Genomic DNA, 22,318 nt, shown 5'->3' on the forward strand with positions numbered 1-22,318 from the left:
ATGTACACAGTATTGTTTAATACAGTACCTCTTGGGTTAGTTCACCCAAAAAATGAAATTTCTGTAATTAATTACTCACCCTCGTGTCATTCCACACCCATAAGACCTTCGTTCATCTTCAGAACACAAATTAAGATATTTTTGATGAAATACGAGGTTTTTTTAAATCCCCCATAGAAAGCAACATAATTACCACATTCAAGGTCCGGAAAAGTAGTATAAACATAGTTAAAATAGTTAACGTGACTACAGTGGTTAAACTTAAAGGGTTAGTTCACCCAAAAAAGAAAATTCTGTCATTAATTACTCACCCTCATGTCGTTCCACACCCGTAAGACCTTCGTTCATTTTCATAAAAAATATCTTAATTTGTGTTCTGAAATCTGATGGCTCAGTGAGGCCTGCATTGCCAGCAAGATCATTTCCTTTTTCAATGCCCAGAAAGCTACTAAAGACATATTTCAAACAGTTTGTGACAACAGTGGTTCAACCTTAATGTTATGAAGTGACGAGAATACTTTTTGTGCACCAAAAAAACAAAATAACGACTTTATTCAACAATATCTAGTGATGGGCGATTTCAAAACACTGCTTCATGAAGCTTCGAAGCTTTACAAATCTTTTGTTTCGAATCAGTGGTTTGGAGCATGTATCAAACTGCCAAAGTCACCTGATTTCAGTAAACGAGACTTCGTCACGTCATAAGTATTTCGAAATTTCTATGGTTCACCACTGGGGGGGTGTGACTTTGGCAGTTTGATCTGTTTTAAATACATCTTTAGTAGCTTTCTGGGCATTGAAAGTGTTAATTGTCTTGCTGGCAATGCAGGCCTCACTGAGCCATAGGATTTTATGAAAATTATCTTAATCTGTGTTCTGAAGATGAACGAAGGTCTTATGATGTGGAATGACATGAGGGTGAGTAATTAATGACAGAAATTTCATTTTTGCGTGAACTAACCCTTTAAGTTAAAAACAACGTACACTTACCACTCAAGTGGACATCTAAAAGTCTTTTTGTAATATGTTTAAAAAAAATTCAAATCTTGTTTTCCATGCCCTAAGAGCAGTAAAATCACATAAGAAAAAAAAAAAAACCTTGACTGTGGTTGTCGTAATTCATGCATGAAAGGGTTACATTACTCAAATGAGACAATTTTTGATATTTGACCTCAGGTTGATTTTTATTCAAGCTTCCCCACATTATTGTTCAGTAGACAGGACTGAGTGACAAACACAAAGGAAAGGATCTCAATGTTCATAAATGATAAAAAAAAAAAAACATGATAAAGGTGAGCTGTTACATCATCTTTCTGAAGTTCTCGATGGCTTCCTTCACTTTCTGCAGTTCTGCTTCATTCTGCCTCAGCTGGAAAGGGAAAAAAAACAAACAGATTTTTCTTTAAGACAAGAACCTGTAGAGAACTGTAATTTAAGACCATTTTCTCAGACAAATTGCTTCCCCTCCATCCTACTTACTTTCTCAGCATCTGCCTCCTGCACTTTAACAGGAACTTTCTCCTTGTAGTCATTCTTGGCCATCTTTTCCTTCAACTTTTCCATCTGTTTCTCCAGCTCCCCTTTCTTTGCTGTCAGTTTAGTGACCTCCTTTTCCAAGTCAATCAAACCCTGTGTCGGAGAAAAGGATTTCGAAACTGGCGTGTTTACAGACACAGAAAGCTCATTACACTCATTAAAATGTGATGCTGTAGGAGGGGGAAATGAATTCCTGATGCAAAGCCAAACCAGATTATTGGGTTTTAAGCATGTGCTGATGTTATTTTTGGAGAATCATATTTAAATTAACTTTATCTCCTCATTTCCGGCTGATTAATTTAATTATTGTATTTGGCAGCTGTGGTGGGGATTATGACAACTAGAACAAATTGCCTTCAGGTGTAAGTGCAAGTGAAAACACATTCTCGTCATGGAACAACATTTTTACCTTCAGCATGAGGTGAACAGTGCATTTATCTGAGGCGATGGCCACCGCACAGCCTTGTGGGATAGTGTTGTCTCCTCCAACCACTGGGTGAATGGTCTGAGAGTAAGACAGTGTCTGGATCTGCAGATTGTACATCTGGACCAGAGCCGAAGTATCAGAGTCTACGCACTGCAGGTAACCTGAGACAGAGAGATCAAACATAAGAGTTCCATTTGTGTATGCTAATAAAATTAAATCATACAAAGACTGTGAGATTCTCGACTGATGGTACCATTCATGGTCAGTAGGTTGTGTGTAAACCTCAGCCTGTGTGTGAGATTAGGGATGCACCAACATTTCCCTCTTGTGATTCTATAATGAAGCTCATGAACTGCACAATTGTTCTGCAACACGTTCAGAAACTCAAATACACTTCAGTCTCAGAAATGGCTTTACGCAGTAGAATTTTCGCATTCGGGTCCATTTTGACCCAGAAGAGATACATAATTTTTTTCCCTTTAAAATCTATAGTTTTTCACACAAAGATAAAACTTTGTAATTTTGTTAAGACTGTCAAAATTATTACATTATTTTTTTTATCAAACAATTTAAGAGAGAAAACCATTTAAACTAAAGAGAGAAAAATTGTTGAATAAAGTTATTTTTGTTTTGTTTTTGCACACAAAAAGTATTCTCGTCACGTCAAAACATTAAGGTTGAACCACTGTAGTCACATGAACTATTTTAACCATGTCTTTACTACCTTTCTGGGCCCTCAAAAGTGCAATGACATGTGTGGTTCAGAAACCTCTCGGATTTCATCAAAAATATCTTAATTTGTGTTACGAAGATGAATGAAGGTCTTACGGGTGTGGAGCGACATGAGGGTGAGTAATTAATGACAGAAATTTAATTCTTGGGTGAACTAACCCTTTAATATAGGTGCCAATATTGATCGAGGCCTTGGATTGGTGCATCCCTAGCTGAATCTAGTCAGTGTGAAATGAGTGTGCAGTGTACTGTGTGTGATGTCTCACAGTCGGCGCGGGTCTTGGTCAAGTTGTAATCGGCCCTGAGTGATCGGATGGTTCTGACCACAGACATGACAAACTCCATCTGACGGTCGACCTCCTCGCTGTGCCAGCAGAACTACAACCAAACAAAACACCATTTATACTGGAAACCACCATAGGATGCATTTGTTTCAGATGGTTTCCTCTCTCCACTCTTCATGCAATTTAAACTTTGTCATTGAATTTCCAAAGGTTATATTTATTCCAGTCACCTTCACATTAACTACATCCCCCCAATAAATGATGAAAAATGATCCATGATAAAACTCTCTAAAGAACTCATTATAGTGGGACATCAAAGACTATATCATGATTAATAAAGCATTTGTTATCTAAAACTTGATCTTTTTTATTCTTACTGGTTCTCTCTGGGAGTTTGACCAGAAAATACTTCTTATTAGATTCAGGTCTAATAATACTGGCTCATTGGCTGAAGTAAACCACACGGATTTCTTGCCAAAAGCATGATGACTGCATCCTGTGTCTTGACACATTCTTTATCAGAATAAATTTATATATTTTTACCAGACCAGATATGTGACTACTAGGGCACACTGCCTTGACCCCTGACATTTGACTAGAGCTGCACGATTTGTGGAAAAAAAATCAATTTCAAGTAAAAACCGCTGCACTCATTTGTAGAGCTGCACAATTTGAAACAAATTTTGTAATTGTATATAAATATGGCTATAAAATAAAATAATAATAATTATTAAATAAAAATATTAAAATTACTAAATTAAAGCAAAATAATAAATATTACTATTGTAATATTTTACTTAAAATTACGTATTTAAAGCTGCAGTCTGTTAGTTTTACCTCTTTGTCGCCATCTCTGTTTGAAACCTGCAATTGCAGTTATTTGTGGAATTATCATCTTTAAGTGGATTGTGCATCGGCTCAGCTCATCAGCGCGGATGAATCTAATGTTTGCTGTCAGTGACCACACCGGTGTGGATACTGTACTTCGGAATCACAGATTGTAGTCTTGGAAGTATGACCAAAATAAGAATTTTCACCGGAAAATGTCATCTGAACAAGTAACATGTCTGCCACTTTTGTTCTGACCAACTGAGAAAAAAAGCAATAAATCGCACTGCCAATGGTTATTAAATCTAACGATCGCTTAGCTCGGATCACGTCAAACCATGAAAACAATTATTGTTATACTTTTTCTCAAATTGTTAATATTAACAACATCAGCATTGTGTGACTATGTGTATTTAGTGTGTATTAGCATTACCTGTAGATTTCAATTTCTGTAGCCACTCCGCCATCAAAATGATAAGTTTAATTATTGCAGCTGCTGTGAGAAAAGGCTATAAATGATCCGACGCCTGCAACAACCTCTCATACCATATAGTCTACTATCTGTGACTCCTTCTTTATGTAAACAGAAGTGACGTAAAGACGCAAAGATGAACGGCTGCATGCTCGAATTTCCCGCGGAAACCCACCAGTACCATTTGAATTAGAACACATTATTACAAGCTTACCGTTGTGAATCGGGCTAAGGTAAGGAGATCGTTTTGAACACTGGCTAGTTATGTACTTGCTCAAAAATTGATTTTGGATGTTTCAACCAAAAAAAGTTACAGACTGCAGCTTTAATAAAGGCTTCTCATTACAAGTATAGGAAGATGGTTGGCACATGTTGCTTTCCCAAATTCTGTTAAGCGCACCAACTGCAAATCAAGCTGTTCTGAGATCCTATAAACATCAGCAGATAATGAGCTGCTCACATGTAAGAACACAGTGTCGTTCTTCACTCTGAAACATGCACTGCATATATTTATTTAATTTGAAGCTTTTCTTGTTTGATAATCGCACTAAGCCTTATCACAATTTCGGCTTCATCGTGCAGCCCTACATTTGACCCCTGCTCACCTCTGAAGTGTCTGGATAAGGTGTGACACAGATGCTGGCGGGGCTGTCCTGAGGCAGTCTCCTTGGCAACCGCTGGAAGAGCTCTTCAGAAACAAAAGGCATGATAGGGGACAGGAGGCGGAGTCCCACCTCCAGACAGGTGTAGAGAGTCTGTCTGCAGATGTCTGCCTGTTTTTGCCCTTCTGAATCTGTCCTGCTCAACACTGGCTTCACACTTTCCTACATGAGCAGAAAAAACAAGTCTCAAAGTTAAACTCCCCACAAAATTATAAAGCTTATTTATAAATGTGTGCGGAGACAAAATTTGATATACAAATGAAGGGGACAAAAAGCAAGTGTGTGTATGTATTCATTACCAGATAAACATCACAGAGCTCGTACAGCCAGAAATTGTAGATGGCAGTGGTGATTGTCGGAAAATCGTAGGCCTGGAATCCGTTATCACACAGCGCTACTGCTGCGCTCAGACGGGACAGAATCCAGCGATCAGACACACTTTCGCTGCCACACAGCTGAGAGACACACAATCATGTGTTTAGATTAACGGAGAGGGAAATTAACCCACAATACACCACAAAGTGTATGTTCGCATGTAGTGCACAATGTCCTGACACATCGTCCATCTATCCATCACCTCCGCCTGTCCATCTCTCTCTCTCACCTGAGCTTTTTCGCAGGGAACAAATCCCTCTCCCAGAGTCCTCATGGCAAACTTCACTGCGTTCCACAGCTTGTTACAGAAATGCCTGTATCCCAGAATCCTGTTCACGTCCAGATTAATGTCTCGGCCTGGGAGAAAGAAAAAATAAAATAAAATAAATAAAACACCAAGTAATACTTTATTAGAACATGTATTATTATTATTATTATTATCATCCACACAAATATTCAGAATACTGGTTTGTCAATGTAGGTTTTACATTTGGTCCCCCTCAATCTTATATATTTGGTTACATCCATGTAGCTTATCATACTTTCAACTAATCAGTCCAAAACAAAGTTTGTTTGGTGTTTTTTTGTTTTTCGGGAGTTAGAAACAGCTTGCCAAAGTGAACATTCTGGAAAAGTTCGCTCTGGATGGTAAACACCTTCGAACTACCATTGGTCAGTGGCAATTACATAATAGGTAGTTGTGGCTCTAAAGGCTCCGCCTTCTGTGAGATGAAAATCCGTCAAGGTCAGACGCATGAACACACCGGAGAGCTGCTTTTTAAAAGTAGAAATTGAAGTTATATTTCTAATCGAAAGTGACACTGGTGCTTGTTATCAAGCAATATATTGTATGAAGTGGTATATAAATAAACGTGACATAACTTGACTGGAGTGCTTAATTGCAGAGCCGGTGAAAACATCCACATCGCTATGATCACATGCTTTCTTAACTGCTGTTTTCTCACCGCTGTCATTTTTGTTGTGTGTGTATTTTGTTATTGAGAGGAAAGTGTGCAGCACATATTTACATATTATCTAAAAGTTACTCCCAGTGGCATCAGGAAGTTCAGTAACAGTATTTTCCTGCAAAGGTATTTCAAATTTAATTTTACCCCTAAGCAAATAATGAAAAAGAACTACGGCTGTGAGTATATCGGGGGCTTTATGATAATATTTCTACTTTATGTGTACTACAATAACTGACAAGACAATGTAGATATGCATTCAATTATTTATTCTTTTTTTTTTTTACCTTGACTGGTATAAGCACATAGAGCAAATCTGAGCGCGTCAGTCCCGCATTCTGGAATTCCACTGGGATAGTCAGATTTCTATAGAGCAGACACATACACAAACAGAAATTAACAGAAAGGCATAGCAGCAGCTAAAAAAAAAAAAAAAGGTACAATAGCAAGAGATTACAAGAGCTTATAGAAAACGGGTTATACCTGTCCCTGTTTGGCCTTCTCAATCTCCAGAAGGTCTAGATTACTGTCTGTTAGTTGAGTGTGAAGACCCTACACACACACACACACACAATCTTCAAATTCATCAAATTCATTTTGTGCAATGACACCTTATGTAGCCACGTGGTGTTAATGCAAGTCAGTAGTTTAGCTACCTCCAGTGAAATGCCAGTGATGACGTCCAGAGGGTCGATGACGTTACCGAGAGACTTGCTCATTTTCCTGCCATGGGCATCTCGTACCACTGCATGCAGGTACACCTGAAAGAACAAACCAGATTTACACCACATTATATGAAACACTAGCTTACACTAAGTTACACTAGTTTTGAATGAACGGACACACCTCAATACATCTGAGAGGAAGATTAACAGTCTATTAGACACACACTTTTAAATTTTGCAGCTCCAGAAGCTAAAAATAAAACATACAATATAGAAAATACATATTTAAAAAAAACAACAACAAAAACACGCCCACCTCTTTGAAAGGTAGTTTTCCAGTAAGTTTGAGACCCATCATGACCATACGAGCCACCCAGAAGAACAGGATATCGTGGCCCGTCTCTAACAGCGTTCCTGGGTAGAAGACTCTCAGGTCCTCTGACTAACACACAAATATTGCACAATTACATAATCACTGCAGTCTCTGTATATATTATTGACAATATGACATAATAGCACAAATACTAAATGTATAAGACCAGTTTTTTTTTTTTTTTGCAGAGACCCATGGACATGAACTTAGACTTTCTCTGTAGCACTTCATAATGACTTTCTTTGAAAACATTAACTGACATAATTGCATTATATAATGTGTATATTATCATAAAGAAATGTAATTAGAATATTTCATGTTTTATAAATGCAAATTTATAAAACATGATGAGCAAATTTAGACTAAGTTTAGACAAAATATTGCCACTACAGACTTGTCTTGCTGCCTACTGCGTGTGTATTCTGTATTAATATCTGACCTCATTGGGCCAACCAAAGATGGAGAAGGGGAAGATCCCTGAGGAGAACCAAGTGTCCAACACATCCTCATCTGAAACACAAACAGACAGAAAGAAAGATGCTTTAATGATGCCAGAGGGTAAAAACATACATAAACAAAACAGGAAGATAAAATGACTCAGTAGTAATGTGTGTGTTAGACTCGCACCCTGGCGTAGAGAGATTTTGTCTGCAGTGACATTGAAGCGCTTGGCAGCTTTTTCTCTGGCTTCCTCCTCTGATCTACCGCTGACCCAATAATGTCCGTCCATATCCTAAATGCATACAACAACATCTTAATTCCCATCATCTCTGTGAATCCAGAACACATACAGCAGGCTGCATTTTGCTGTGTCTCTGCTCACCTCGCCTGGTTTGACTGACGGATCATTCACAGTCACAAAATACGCTGGTATCCTGTGGCCCCACCACAACTGCCGTGAGATGCACCAGTCCCTGATACCCAAAAAGTGTTACTACACACACACAGTGACTCCAGCAGACAACATCTGAGCTGAAATAGAAGGGTCACCTGATGTTGTCCATCCAGTTGAACCAGGTTTTGAGGTGGTGGTCAGGGATGATCTTGAGCTCTCCATTTCTGACGACATCTGCAGCCTGCTTTCCCATCTCTCTGCAGTCCACGTACCACTGAGGCTTCAGCAGAGGCTCCACTATGTCCTTAGAACGGCTGAGAAACACACATATGCTCATCAATTGCTTTGTGCATGTTAACATAACAGCTGTAATGGAATTAAAGTCACCATTAAATCATAATTGTTTTTTTCCCTGTGTATTTTCAACTGTAGATCTTTCATTGGTAAGTTCTTTGTTATTCCACTTGGTGATCACATCTGGTGATAGACAACATGTTTGGTTGTCAATTTCTATGACACTGACTGTGAAAGTTAGCATATACTTCAAATATGCTGTTGATTTATTATAAACCATTGCAAATAAAGATCTGCAAGCTTTATGACACTTTCATGGAATGTAAAGGGCATTTAGCCAATTATTTCTAATTTTAGCACTGGTTTTTCCCTGCTGTCCACAACCTTATCAGACCAGACCAGCGATCTACCAGTTGAAAACAACTGAAAGTACTTGTAGTGAACAGCACATTCCAGGGCCCAGTTTATGGCCGGGCCCCTCTCTGTCCGTAACAGCGGACAAAGGTTTGCTACATTTTGATTGGATCTTGGTGGACTAACACAAACAAACTGTCCAACGCCATCAGATAAAGATGTAAGGACAACATCCAGACCTCAGACCTCTTGTACCAAGCCTGGGAAGGACAGGACTTCTCATTGGTCCACATGCAGTTTCTGCCCTTCACCCATCTAGAGACTACTTCCTAAGGTTGGCCAGAGACTGCCATAAAAATTCCTTGGGACCTCAGCAGCAATGGGTGAAGCAAAGAGAGATCACAAAGATCCATCCAAAGCCATTCAAAACTATGTTTGAAAACCTTAGAACTGATGCAAACTACACATCCATTTTATACTTATTCACAGGAATAAGTATTCTCAGTGACAGCTATTTGCAGTGCAACATCTGACATAGATTCAGCTGTTAATGTACAATTGAATGAAAGCATGACGGTTCAATCTTCTTCCATCATGTTTAGTCTCTATTTGTTTAGAATATTGCCAAAGGTATTCTGGTGGTGGTTTGGAAAGTGAGAAATGCATTGGTAAACTTTAAAGACACTGTAAAGACTTCCAACTTTGTGCTTTATGCAAATGAGTTCCACAGGGGAAAGAAGGGTGGGCCACACTATGTGTGTCCCCTCTGATGCCAGCAGCCAATCACAGCACTCGAATGGAGAAGCGCCAAATTGCAATCTCCTCCTCATCGGAAAGGGATAAAGGTACCCTTTCAACAGACATTCCTTGTTCTGAGTCTGCCCTTCAAAGGGGAAAGACATAACAGATATACCGTTCTGGGTCTCAACTCTGTAAGGAGTGAGACATTAACAGATACACCGTTCTGAGTCTGTCCTGCACGGGGATAGGCATTGACAGATACATTCTCGTTCTGAGCCTTCTGGTTCGTCCAGAGAGACAACAACAGATCCCATGATCTGAGTCTACAGCTGGCGAGGCAGCAACAGAGACGACCACGTTCTGAGCCTCCAGCCTGTGAGGAAAGAGACATTAACAAACACTACGTTCAGAGTTTCCGTCCAGCGAGACAGTAACGACATCTGCAACAAGGTTAAGCTCAGGAGAGCAAACCTTCACTCCAAGGTACCTTCGTCTGCGTGTTCCAGATTGTTAAGGACCTTCTGCACCTACACCAGGGCCTCATCTGCGTGTTCCAGATTTTAGGACCCTTTGGTGCTTCCGGAGATCAGCATCCCGCAGAGCTTCGTGTTCAAGACTGTTGAAACAGATTCTGACTCCTCTCCCCACTGCATTGTCACCCAGCACAACCAGTGGAAGACGTCACCGTCATCGGACTCAACCACGTGGAACGTAAATATCACTTAACCAAACCTCTTTCCAGAGACCTTGGCATTGTTGTATATTATCAGTATATAATTTCCTAATTCCCATTAGATGTAATATAGCTGATGTTAGTTAATAACAAATAATCTTTCGTTTATTTGTTTAGTGCATAATAAGGTTCTCCACCTTATTATTTTTCAGAGAAACAGTTTATCTTTCCATAAGATAACGTAACTCTTCCATAGCCACACCAACTTAATCACTTGTATTTTATGTATCTTATGCACTTTATTCCTTTATCATTCATGGTATTCATTTAGTAGTTGTGTTAGTTATTCTTGTTTATCTTTTGTTAATAACATTTATTTTATTACACTTGTGTCTTCCTTGTGCTGATAATACAGAAAAGGCTCTACAAGTTAGCAATCTCACCAATCTTTCAGATAAATCAGCTGACCACTTTACATTCATTCCAAATGAATGAAAGCCCCTGTTGGGAGTGTTCTCATACTGCCAAGGTAAAGACCTTGACTGGTGCCCTGAACTAGGAAAAGGGGGGAAGTGGTCATCTGATGTACTCATAACCACACCTTAAGAGACGTGTGATCCAAAAATTACAACGTCAGTGGTGACGTGAGTACCAATCCCTATTTTGCTTCGCATCCTTGGATGGGCGAAAGTAAAAATCACTACATACTTAAGTGGAAGTCAGTGTCTAACCTGCAGACGGGCACCACCATGGGATTGTCTTTGACCTCCTTAAACTGCCCTCTATCTTTCAGAGCCTGGAGCACAGTTTTCCTCGCCTCAAAGCGTTTCATCCCCTAAAACACCAAAGAACAATTTGTCACTCTTCCATCATATTTGTGAAGAGATGAAAATAATACCTGGTGTGAACAGGGTCAAAGATATCACAATAGGTGTGTGCCTACCAGGAATGGGGGAGGAACATTGATTAGGAGGCCATTTTCATCCAGGATGTTGATGAAGGGCAGTTTGTGTCTCTCTCCCACCTCATAATCATTATGGTCATGAGCAGGAGTGATCTTCACAGCACCTGTACAACAACAATGCACTGTAAACTGAACGCGGCCCCAGAAGACAGCAAACTTACAGAAAATAGACGTTTTTGTCCTTGTAACATTTATTACCTGTTCCAAAGTTCATATCAACAAAGTCATCAAACACGATGGGCATCTTTCTGTCACAGAACGGGTGAACGACCATCTTTCCTTTGAGATGCTGTACAGTAAAAAGTTAATTTAACTCAAACACATTCTCAAGAGCATTTCTCAAACGCAAGAGTTATAAAAAGGAAAGTTTGGCATCACCTGATATCTGGGGTCATTAGGGTGGACGGCTACAGCTGTGTCTCCAAGCATGGTCTCAATACGGGTGGTGGCCACTACCACCTCCTCATCTACAGGTGAATATTTCATTTTATAAACCTCAGTATGTCTTGTCAGTTCTTCTAACCTCATTTCTGCAGACACAACGCTCACCTGATCCTTCGATCTTGTAAGAGAAAGACACCAACACTCCAAACTCGACCTTCTCCTTATAACCAGGCACAGGAAGAAGGGTTCGCCCTGTCAGCTCCTTTTTATCGACCTAGAACAAAAAATACATCAGGTGATCTCAGAAAACAAAGACTCTGAGACTGTTAGTAAAGATGTAACTTCAGTCATCAGTTACTTTCTGACATAAACGTAGTTAAACTATCAAAAAAATTGACCCCATATATGATATGAATGTACCTCTATGTCAGAGATGGCGGAGTTGAGGGTGCAGGACCAGTTGACGAGTCTCTTGCTCCTGTAGATCACACCTTCCTCATGCATACGTATGAATGCCTCCTGGACTGCATATGACAGTTTCTGCAAGCAGACAGTATTTCGCATGAATACAAACAGATTATCCATTATTAAATACCGACACTTAGTAATGAGAAGCTTGTTAACAAGAATGTAACAATGGCTGTCATTTAACACCTGGGTGGTTTTATACTACGTCAATACTATGTTTGGGTTTTTGTGCATTGTACTCACAGTATCCATGGTAAAACAAGCTCTGTCCCAGTCCAGAGAAGAGCCCAGCTTCTTCAGCTGGTGATAGATGCGATCTCCCTTTCTGTTCAAAGCCAAAAGGAAGAAAAATTTGTTCATATAATTCGAGTTTAATTATTTAATGATCTTGGAATTATCTGTCCTCATTCCAGAATTCTCATTAACTTCACACACTCACTCGTTCTTCCATTTCCAGACCTCCTGGATGAATTTCTCTCTCCCGAGATCATGTCTGCTCATCTGCCGCTCTCTCATCAGTTTCTTCTCCACCACCACCTGTGTGGCGATACCAGCGTGATCACAGCCGGGATTCCACAGTGTGGTCTCTCCTCTCATCCTGTGCCTGCATTATCACATCAAAGCAAACCAATGATTAAACATATTATTCCTGACATTTCTGTCATAGGCTCCATATCGTATTACAGTTATTACAGTTACAAAGCTATCTGAAGTGATCCTAACATTAACAATCAGCCACAAAGTATCTTGTCTCGACTTTTATATGCTTGTCTAATTTTTATTACAGCTAATAAAGCATAGAATTAACATTTTGGCTTATGACAATTATGACAGGTTACCATCTTGTCAGGCAGTCCTGAATTGCATTGGTCAAAGCGTGACCAAGGTGGAGGGATCCGGTCACATTAGGTGGAGGAATACACATCATGAACACGCCACGTGGGTTTGGCTCACTTACATTCTTTCTCTGGTTAATAAACAGTAGAAATATCATTTCATGAATAAAGAATCGTTCAAAAGTTTGGGGTCGTTAAAAATTTATGTTTTTGAAAGAAGTCTCTTATGCTCACCAAGTCTGCATTTATCTGATCAAAAATACAGTAAATATAATATTAATATATAATATATACTAATATATTTTTAAAAAGGTGGCAAAGCTGAATTTTCAGCATCATTACTCCAGTCTTCAGTGTCACATGATCCTTCAGAAATCATTCTAATATGCTGATTTGCTGCTCAGGAACATTTATTATTATTATCAATGTTGAAAACAGCTGTGCTGCTTCATATTTTTGTGGAAACACGATACATTTTTTCAGGATTCTTCGATGAACAGAAAGTTCAAAAGAACCGCATTTATTTGAAATAGAGATCTTTTGACTGTACATGTCTTTACTGTCATTTTTGATAAATTGAATGCATCCTTGCTGAATAAAAGTATTAATTTCTTTAAAAAACTAAATGTATGTATAGTAATGTACAAACAGTGTTTATTGTATTAGAGTATAAGAATATATTATTATTATTATTTTCATGCCATACCCCATATTCAGGCTTGAAAAATCCTTGTTTTTCCCACCAGGAATACCAGGCCGCTTCCACATACTGAGGACTGTAAGAATCAGGCAGAGGACTCAAGACATCTAAAAAAAAAAAAAAAACACATGAGGAGAGACACATAAATGACTAAAAGGGTGCATGACAAATCTGAATAATACAAGTACTGCTAATGGAAGCAAAATCACACCTTTTTTCTCTCCAGAAGGCGTGGGTATGTTGTAGGTAATCACACCCAGTTCCTTCTTCTCAGGTTTGGCCTTTTTCTGTTGGAGGGAACGGAAGAATAAACAATATGGCAAGATCAGCTGTCTGTCTATCTCTGTTGGTGACAGTGTCAATAAGAGAATAACATGATGAGATCATCATTCTACCTCAGTCTGAGGCTGCATCTTCTTCTTCTCCTCCATCTCTTTCTTTTGTTGAAACTTCTCCATCTTTTCTCGCTTCTTGGCCTCCTTCTTCAGCTGAGCCTCTGTCTTAGGAGGACCTGAGAATAACAAGGACAAGAGGACAAACTAATTATTCAAGGCCAACATAGACTTCTAAAATGCTTTCAGACTCTGACAAGACTAAAGTCTATCTGATAGAACACATGAAAAAACCTTCCAAAAACACACATCCTTACCATTACCAGGTGTGCTGTCTGGTGTAGCAGCATCAGAAGCAGCAGTCGATGTGGCATTGGTGGCAGCGCTGGGATTGGTGGTCACAGGCACCATTTTCTCACACAGTGAGATTTTACCCAACACCTTCAGGAATTGTGGCTGGTTCACACAGGTATTAAACCATCTGGTCACATTCACCAGTGACTTCCTGTCTGCAGGCTCCAATGCCTTAAAAAAAAAAAAAAAAAATTTTTTTTGAAGCTGTTCAAGCAGTTCAACCAAAACTGAAAATTTGTTCATCATTTACTCTCACTTATATCATTCCAAACCTGTATCAGTGTTGTTAACTAAAACAAAAAAACTATTTAAAAATCGTTATTGAAATAAAGTAATATATAAATATTACATTAAAAAATTAAACTTAAAAAAACTTTTAAATCAAATTTTAGTTCAAATTGCCTTAATTGGCAACTAACTGAAATAAATAAGTTTAAACCGAAGTACTAAAACTTAAATAAAAATAAATTAATGCCATATCGAAATATATAAAAACAAATAACTAATAAAAATGACACAACCACATGACAAAATTACTAAAACTTAAACTAAATTAAAATAAAAACAGAAAACATAAAAATAAAAAAAGACTATTCATTTATAAATACTATAACAGTACATAAATAATATAATAACACCAATCTGTACAACTTTCTTTCTTCTGCGAAGCACGAAAGAAGTTATTTTGAAAATTTTCTGTGTTTTTTGCCCATACAATGAAAGTCAATGGCATGCAACATTGTTTTTAGACCCCATTGACTTTCATTGTATGGATAAAAACAGCTGAAACATTCTTTAAAATATCTTCTTTTATGTTCCACAGAAGAAAGTACGTCATACAGGTGTGGAACAACATGAAGGTGAATAAACTATAACAGAATTCCAATAGTTTTGCGCGAACTATCCTTTTTAATAATACAAGTCAACATGATAAAAGAGTTCAAATGGTTTAAGATGTGCACTCACATATTTGAATGGCAGCAGTACTGCCAAAGCAATGACCATATCCGCCAGAGTCAGGCCCTCTCCTACCAGGAATGTTCGCGGTGCTAGAGTCTCATCTAGAGTTTTTAGAATACGCAGCAGCTCTGCTCTGGAACTCTGCTGAAGCTAAAATTAAAGATCAGTTAATATTACATCAAAAATGTATAATCAAAGATAGTGCAGCTTCTCAACCAGGAACAGTTTAGAAAAATAAAAAGGTCTAAAAATAAGGAGTCAGAATGTGTCAATCAACACAGATAATCAGACCATCAAGGCACACACAAAGACATACCTTCTTATCAACACCCATGACACCCAGCAGGGGGAATGTAACAGCGCAAGCCACTGGCCTCAGCTCGTTCTCAGCAAAGCACAGCCATTGCCACACCTTACTTTCCTGCTTCTTATCGCTGCCTGTCCGTTTGCCCGCTGCTGCCAGGTACCAGCTCACAGCACTGGAACCGGTGATCACCGAGCCGCCCACACCCCCTAAGACCAGTGCAGGACGAGTTCTGGCCACCTCAGCCGGAGGGTCCTCATGGAGTATTCGTAAAGGAGATTGAAAGAATTCTGCAGCGATCAAGGGCAACAAACTCCTGAAGTCATCAGGGTGGGAAGAGATGTAAAGAGTGTCCATCTGACAAGGAGATATGAGTCATAAATTAATAATTCATTTTTCAGAAAATGAGTGAATAATGTGTAATGTGTGTCTCTTTAAGTTGAATTTAAAATGTATTTTAAATTATATTAAATTACTTTGAATATTAAATTATTTTAAATTACATTTATATTATAAATGTATTTAATTTCTACAGTTCTGCATAGGTCTTAATGACTATTATTATATCATTAAATTGTAAATGATAGAGGTCACTATAAACCTCATATCGTTTGACCACAGCCCTTCAATACATAAATGAAAGCAAAAGTATCAGATTCAGTTGTCAATATTGTCAATTAACAAAACTTTTAAGATATTAATATTTATAGTTATTGCATATCACACTTTTCCGCTTTTCTTGAATATATTTAATTTCTGTGTTCTGAGCCTCGTCACAAGTACTTTTGAGTAAACTGTCAAATGACAGCTGACAAATAAACTGGATTTGACAACATTACTGACCGATCATATTCAGAGTATGATCTCATTAAGATTTCCTTTATTACTTTTATTCATTTTTAAGACCACAATAAACTCTTTTACTCAGTAACCTTTTTGTATTAATATTATAATGTAATGCTTTAATAATAACTTGAGTTATTTGAAGTCTAAAGATAGACCGGCTAATTGGCTAACGCATGATCTGTTCATTTCAGCAGAGCTATGACTACTAAAGTCAAGAAATCATAAGCACACTTTTAGTTTTATTGATCAGCACAAATACGATAGTATCTGTATTTGTTAAAGTCTCACTGAAGAGCATTAATAACTCACCTGTAGGCAGCAGTGGGTAAACGTCAGCCTAAATCCAGCATGCACAGAATCCAGAGCTTCACAGGCGCTGCCGTAAAGTCATTATAACCGTCGTAAAGCGCATCCGTCTGACGCAATAAATGTGTAAAACAGACTAGTGCCCGATAGAGGCGCCAATAAACTGTAATAACATGAAACACTGAGCGTTATGATGCAAGACACTACTGAAAATGAAAACTGATAGGCAGTTTACGAATTAAATTATGGAAAAATCTTGAAAACGTAAGTGTAATGTTGCCTGTTAAGGACATTATTTGTTATTTTGAAAATAAAAATAAATGTATTGACAACATTTTAATTTTGATGTTCAAATTTTATATTCACAAATGTAGGATGGAAGGAAGTTTAAAAAAAAAAAAATCTCATAAGGCTTTATGTAACGATCTTGTCGCTTTAATTTAAATCAGGGGTTTTCAAACTACGTTTCAGACTACGTTAGCGGTCCGTGGAAAAGTTCAGAGAAAAACAGTGTAAAAATGTAAAAAAAAAAAAGATTAAAATATATAACAATAAAAAAGTAAATAAACAATAAAATGACATAAATAAAATGTTAAAATGAATGAGTAAATAAGTAAACGAGTAAATGGATAAATAAATAATACATTTAACGGTATAGTATTATGATTAGAGAAAGAGTAATAAAACTTCACAGAAACTAGCCTAAATATTTTCCAAATAATATTCTAGACATATTTACTATAATATTAATTTCACAGTAATACAGGAATTTATATAGATACCTTTAAATTTTAAGATGGAGGTCCCTCACACATATTTTTAATTGAAAAATTATGGCTATAGTCAAATGTTATAAATCAGTATTTGGCACTATGTTTTTGTACATTAAGATTATGTACTTTTTTTTCTTTTTTTTTACATCTCTTCATAAAGGTTCCACTTTATGATTTTGATTATGTACAGCCAGGTGCTGTTCTAATATTGGTACAATTGATGATGGTACATTAAAAATATGTTCCTTAACTATTTTCCTTTCTCTGCTGTTTAAAGTCTTATTGAGATTCCAGTATAGACACATGTACATAGATTTCCTTGAAGAAGGTATTTTACTATATATTAGGCTATAAATGACACAGAGAATAACTCACAGAGAAGAGGTTTTATTGCAGAATATAAACCATGACACAGCAAGGCCTTTGTATGTCAGATGAAATGACATACATCTCCCAACAATTACATCATCTGTTTGCCACTTAATAAACATTGCTCAGCACCTTGAAATGGGCTCAGAAAACCCTGCAGTGCACCATTCATTTCCTACTTTTAAGGCAGACTGTAAAATAGAGGTTTCATGATTCATATCCACATGCCATATGGTCAATATTCATTGTCCAGTCTACAAGACACTATATAGTGTGACAGTTGGGTTCTAGCAGTAAAAATCCCATTCAATTTCACCAGGGAATTGATTTTTAACTATAGCTAAGACACACTGTGAGCTACGAGGTTGTTAATTGATGGTATTTTGTAAAAGCCGCCAGTCAGCATTGTTCCATTATTTCACATTTTTTAAAGAATCATGTTTGACAGTGGAATTTCTGTTAAAACTACATTACCCATGATTCTGCACAGAAATCTCCACCAATCAGAGAATCGAAACAAGCAAATAAAAAAAATTAAAAAAACACACCAACTCTTTAGGAACAATAGTCAGTTTCCCTAAACTCTTACCCATTGTTTTGTCAATTTCAATTATGTTAAATTATGTCGCAATGCTTCTTGGGATTGTAGTTCTCTCATTAAAGCTGCTAAGTTGTCTTTTTGACTGATTATCAAATATTTTTGCTTTAAATCAAATTTTGTAATGTTGTGATTTACCTCATAGCTGGTTGGTTTAGTTTGCTTTTTACAAACCCCTATTGAAAAAATGAATGGGAAAAATACTTCCAGAACCAACTGAAAAAGTGGGTGGGATCTGTTGCACTTTATTTGTAGTGTAATATGCAAATAAGGTATCTAACACAGGCATATACACTCATCTAAATCTATTCACTGACGACTTCAGATTTCAGCAATTCAGGCATTTGTGATTCGGATGATTCCCCTGAGCTCTCTCCGAAAGCTTCCTGGACATTGGTTATTGTATTCTCCACCACTCCGCCTACAATGGATGCAACAATGTTTAGCAGGTGGCCCACCCCTCTTCCACTTCTCCAGGTAAGTTTTCCAATCCCACTACCTACTGTTGACACCTGGTAGCCCATTTCTGAAGATACGGCACACAGGTAATCTAACATCTGATCCCAGACTGACCCGAGAACCATCCTGATGATCCTAAAACCATTCCCCATTGTTCCCGTCACAATCCCTAAGGCATCCGATGCCAGAGTGCCCGTTCCTGTGAATCCCTCCTGGAATGCCAGGACCAGGCTGCTGGCTAATGGACTGAGGCAGGAGTAAATGGTGCACACGCTTGTTTCTCCTGTCTGGTACAAGGTTCCCAACACGCATGAAACCCCAGAACACACTCCTGAGCACAAGTTGTTTACCAAAGTGTAGCTGTCACCAGGCACTGAGGCCAGAACTGCCAGATCTTCCTGTAGAACGTAGGTGAGCTGGAAGGGAAAGTTAGTGACCTTGTTTACGATCGGAGAAAAAGGGGCATAAAGCAGAGAGATGGTCGAAGACAAAATGTAGATTAGCGCAGACCCTGAGCTCTCTGTCTCATTGGTGCTCTCCTCAACGTCCATGTCTGAGCTCAAGGAAGATGTGTAGCTTGAGGTTTCGCCATTAACATGCTCTGTCACTTCCTCATTTTCTGATTCTGATGTTCCTGCTTCCTGAGTGTTCTGTACGCCAACGTGTTCTTCACTTTGTGCATTAGAGTTGGGTGTTTTGATGTCATTCAGTTGCTTGTTCAAGAGCGACGTAAGTTCTTCTCCCTGACGTCCCATTTCACCACAACCTTCTGAAAACAGGCTTGTACCTCCTATCAGCTCCTCTAATGCCGTAATGCTGAGCACCCTTACATCCCCCTCCTTCACTAGCCCAACACTGAAACTAGCATCTCCATCTGAAGCAGCACAACACACTGCTGACCACAATAATTTTCCCCCACACTCATTAAACCCGCCCACACCAATCTGCACATAAATTTCCCCACTCGTCTCTGAACACATCGGTACGATGGAGCTCCATATCAGCTCTGCTGTCAGAACATCCCATTTCAGGAGAGGGGAGTTGGATGGTGATGGGGTCATATTGGTGGTTCCTCTGTAAAGAGCTGGGATGGCCACATGGGAATCTCCATTGATTTCTTCTTTGGAATCCTGCTGATGTGTTGAGAGAGAAGGGTACAATGTAATTTCTTGTTTAATTGCAAAAGTATACAGTGTATTTCTCCACACTATAAATAGACAAAAATGCACAATCATGATTTACATCATTTACAGTACTCGCCTTAATGTCATTCCAAACCTGCATTTTCTTCTGCAGAACATAACAGAAGATATTTTGAAGAATACTGGATCCCACTGACCTTGACATTTTTTCAAAATATCTTCTCTTTTTGTGTTTCAAGTAAAAAATGACACAATTTTCCCACCAAGAATTTGAAAATTGGGAGATTGTGGTTGACAAAGAAGAATGAGATGTTTGTTTTGAGGCGTGACTGAATGAAACCTGTTCTGAGTCAGTTTCATGAATAGCCCCATTAATTAAATGCAGACTGTTTTAAAGGATTACGCAACATATTGTAGTTTTACCTTCATTTTACTGTACATTGTATCACTCTATTGCAAAGGTCCATAAGAGTGACCATGATAAAGAAAAGAAAAATCTTAGAAATGTATATATTGATGCTGGTTTTATGAAAATCTTTTATAACATTATATATATATATATATATATATATATATATATATAAATATATACACATATAATATATATATATTCTCATTATTAATCCTTATTTTCCAAAAGGTTTTCAAGTAATTCATAGTTTTCATTAGGACTTAGGGGAGATGCACAACATTTTACAACTGGAATTATCCCTGCCTTGTCATAAAAAGGTCCAACTGGCCTTGGCATGCAAAGTCAGCAGGAAATCTTCTATGACATCACTTCCTGTTTGTTTTCTGCATGGTGGTCATATCACATTGCTGATTTTGCAATGTTTTTCAAATAAAGCAATTTTGTTATATATATAAAAAAATACAGTTTTATATTATAAATTATAAATGTTTTATGTATATACGTATATTTAAGTATAAAAATATTAAAAACACAATTCCTTCACAAAGTGACTTTAATACTACTCATCTATGATGAGTGTTTTTAATTTGTATATTAAAAAGAAAATCAAAAGTAACAAAAACTACTTTTAATACACAAAATAAAAACATGCTCATCATAGAAGTGCATTTTTAAAGTGTTGAATAAATTTACAGAAAGGACAAAAATAAGAATCATGTTTCTTATTTTCATATTGACCATATAAGTAGCCAAAGTTGCCTGCACACTGAATAAATGCAATCAGATCAAAAAAGGTCTATCAAAAATGTATCTTTAATTTTACTTATGCATGTGAAAAATGTGCAGTGTCTTAAAAACAGAGCAGAGAGCAGACATTTCAGTCCATGCTTTCTTCAGTGCTCATACTGACCATCCTAAAATCATCCCTAAAATGGATTTTTTTTTTCTCTTTCCACTTGACTTGACAGCCTAGTACATTTGCATGTCAGCAGAAACCGTAATGAACGCTGTTTAGCACGACTCTCTGGTCAAAAACTCAGACATCTATTACCGGTTCTTATACTCACTTAGTACAACAGCTGTGGCTGTAAGATAATAAGAGCCCACACCACTATCACAACGATGCCTTTTTAGCAGATAAACATGCTCAAGTCTATACAAAGCTCCAAGACAGTGACTATGCGAGAGAAAAACACAGTCTCACCATGCTCTGCTCTCCTCTGCCCCATCCATTATTCAGGCTGAGGTGAAGAGCCGTATAGACGGTGGTCTGGCAGTTGGTGTTATAGAGAGATGCAAAAGGCCGTCCGGTCAGATGTCTGTGACACCTCTGCTCCAAACCCAGCTCAGACAGTGATTGTGGAGGTGTGCCTCTGAAAAAACACTCTTGACACTGGAGGAACCCTGGATCAAGATCCGTATGTGTACTTGCCCAGACTACATCACCATTGAAGAGCACTGCAGAGATAAACACAGCGAGCCTGGGCAGAGCAAACAGCATGGCCAAAACCCTTGGTACAGCGAAGCAGAGACTGCAGCTAACAGTGCTGAACTAGCAGCTACACAAAACAAGATCCTGCTAGACTCTCTCTCTTTCTCTTCAGCAATGCAGAATGAGTCTGGGCACAATCTAACCTTCTTCATCCCTCCCCCTTTCACTCTCACTCTCTTTCATCCATCCCTCCCTTTCCAAATCACACTTTCTGACTACACCTCGTCTTAGTATTGTTATAATGCACACAAACCAGTACACACGCCTCTCACACGCCTTAATGACTACCTGTGTGTCAGCATTCCCCAACATCCACACTAGCAAAACATGATATTTTTGCAGCTAAAGTCATTTTTTTGGCCAAAAGAACATTCTGACATTGTCTACATGCCAAACAGGAAAA

The 22,318-nt window shown here is 38.1% G+C and overlaps 2 protein-coding genes across 3 annotated transcripts; both read right to left on the reverse strand.

Moving 5' to 3' along the window:
* Positions 1-1,156: 1,156 nt before the first annotated feature.
* On the reverse strand, positions 1,157-16,822 carry vars1 (valyl-tRNA synthetase 1). Its single transcript, XM_051865028.1, has 31 exons — positions 16,674-16,822; positions 15,531-15,875; positions 15,221-15,364; positions 14,218-14,425; positions 13,964-14,079; positions 13,780-13,855; positions 13,575-13,675; positions 12,872-12,999; positions 12,472-12,636; positions 12,276-12,357; positions 11,985-12,104; positions 11,730-11,838; positions 11,559-11,647; positions 11,379-11,469; positions 11,160-11,284; positions 10,948-11,051; positions 8,310-8,468; positions 8,143-8,233; positions 7,947-8,052; positions 7,759-7,829; positions 7,263-7,388; positions 6,938-7,042; positions 6,765-6,833; positions 6,569-6,647; positions 5,546-5,673; positions 5,241-5,396; positions 4,885-5,103; positions 2,962-3,073; positions 1,946-2,124; positions 1,480-1,629; positions 1,157-1,369 (listed from the first exon to the last, which is right to left on the reverse strand). Exons 2-31 carry the CDS (start codon positions 15,873-15,875, stop codon positions 1,301-1,303), a joined length of 3,822 nt encoding a protein of 1,273 aa, XP_051720988.1. The 5' UTR covers positions 16,674-16,822; the 3' UTR covers positions 1,157-1,300.
* Positions 16,823-17,814: 992 nt separating this feature from the next.
* On the reverse strand, positions 17,815-22,196 carry LOC127496979 (uncharacterized). 2 transcript variants are annotated; one of them, XM_051865030.1, is made up of 2 exons: positions 21,628-22,196; positions 17,815-19,999 (listed from the first exon to the last, which is right to left on the reverse strand). In XM_051865030.1, exons 1-2 carry the CDS (start codon positions 21,922-21,924, stop codon positions 18,716-18,718), a joined length of 1,581 nt encoding a protein of 526 aa, XP_051720990.1. In that variant the 5' UTR covers positions 21,925-22,196; the 3' UTR covers positions 17,815-18,715. The 2 variants fall into 2 exon arrangements, with proteins under 2 accessions (XP_051720990.1, XP_051720989.1); XM_051865029.1 differs by having other exon boundaries at positions 17,815-20,002.
* Between the last annotated feature and the right edge of the window lie 122 nt (positions 22,197-22,318).

This window comes from Ctenopharyngodon idella, chromosome 16 (genome assembly GCF_019924925.1).
Source record: "Ctenopharyngodon idella isolate HZGC_01 chromosome 16, HZGC01, whole genome shotgun sequence".
NCBI classification, from domain to species: domain Eukaryota; kingdom Metazoa; phylum Chordata; class Actinopteri; order Cypriniformes; family Xenocyprididae; genus Ctenopharyngodon; species Ctenopharyngodon idella.

Bases quoted from the DNA above. Each gene is read 5' to 3' on its own strand.
- vars1 (XM_051865028.1), bottom strand. From the start codon at position 15,875: ATGGACACTCTTTACATCTCTTCCCACCCTGATGACTTCAGGAGTTTG. The intron at 7,830-7,946 runs GTGCGAGTCTAA...TTTGTGTTTCAG, and splicing joins CAAAATCTCTCTACGCCAGG to ATGAGGATGTGTTGGACACT. The intron at 6,648-6,764 runs GTATAACCCGTT...TCTGCTCTATAG, and splicing joins AGAAGGCCAAACAGGGACAG to AAATCTGACTATCCCAGTGG.
- LOC127496979 (XM_051865029.1), bottom strand. From the start codon at position 21,924: ATGCTGTTTGCTCTGCCCAGGCTCGCTGTGTTTATCTCTGCAGTGCTC. The intron at 20,003-21,627 runs GTGAGACTGTGT...TCAACACATCAG, and splicing joins GCAGAGGAGAGCAGAGCATG to CAGGATTCCAAAGAAGAAAT.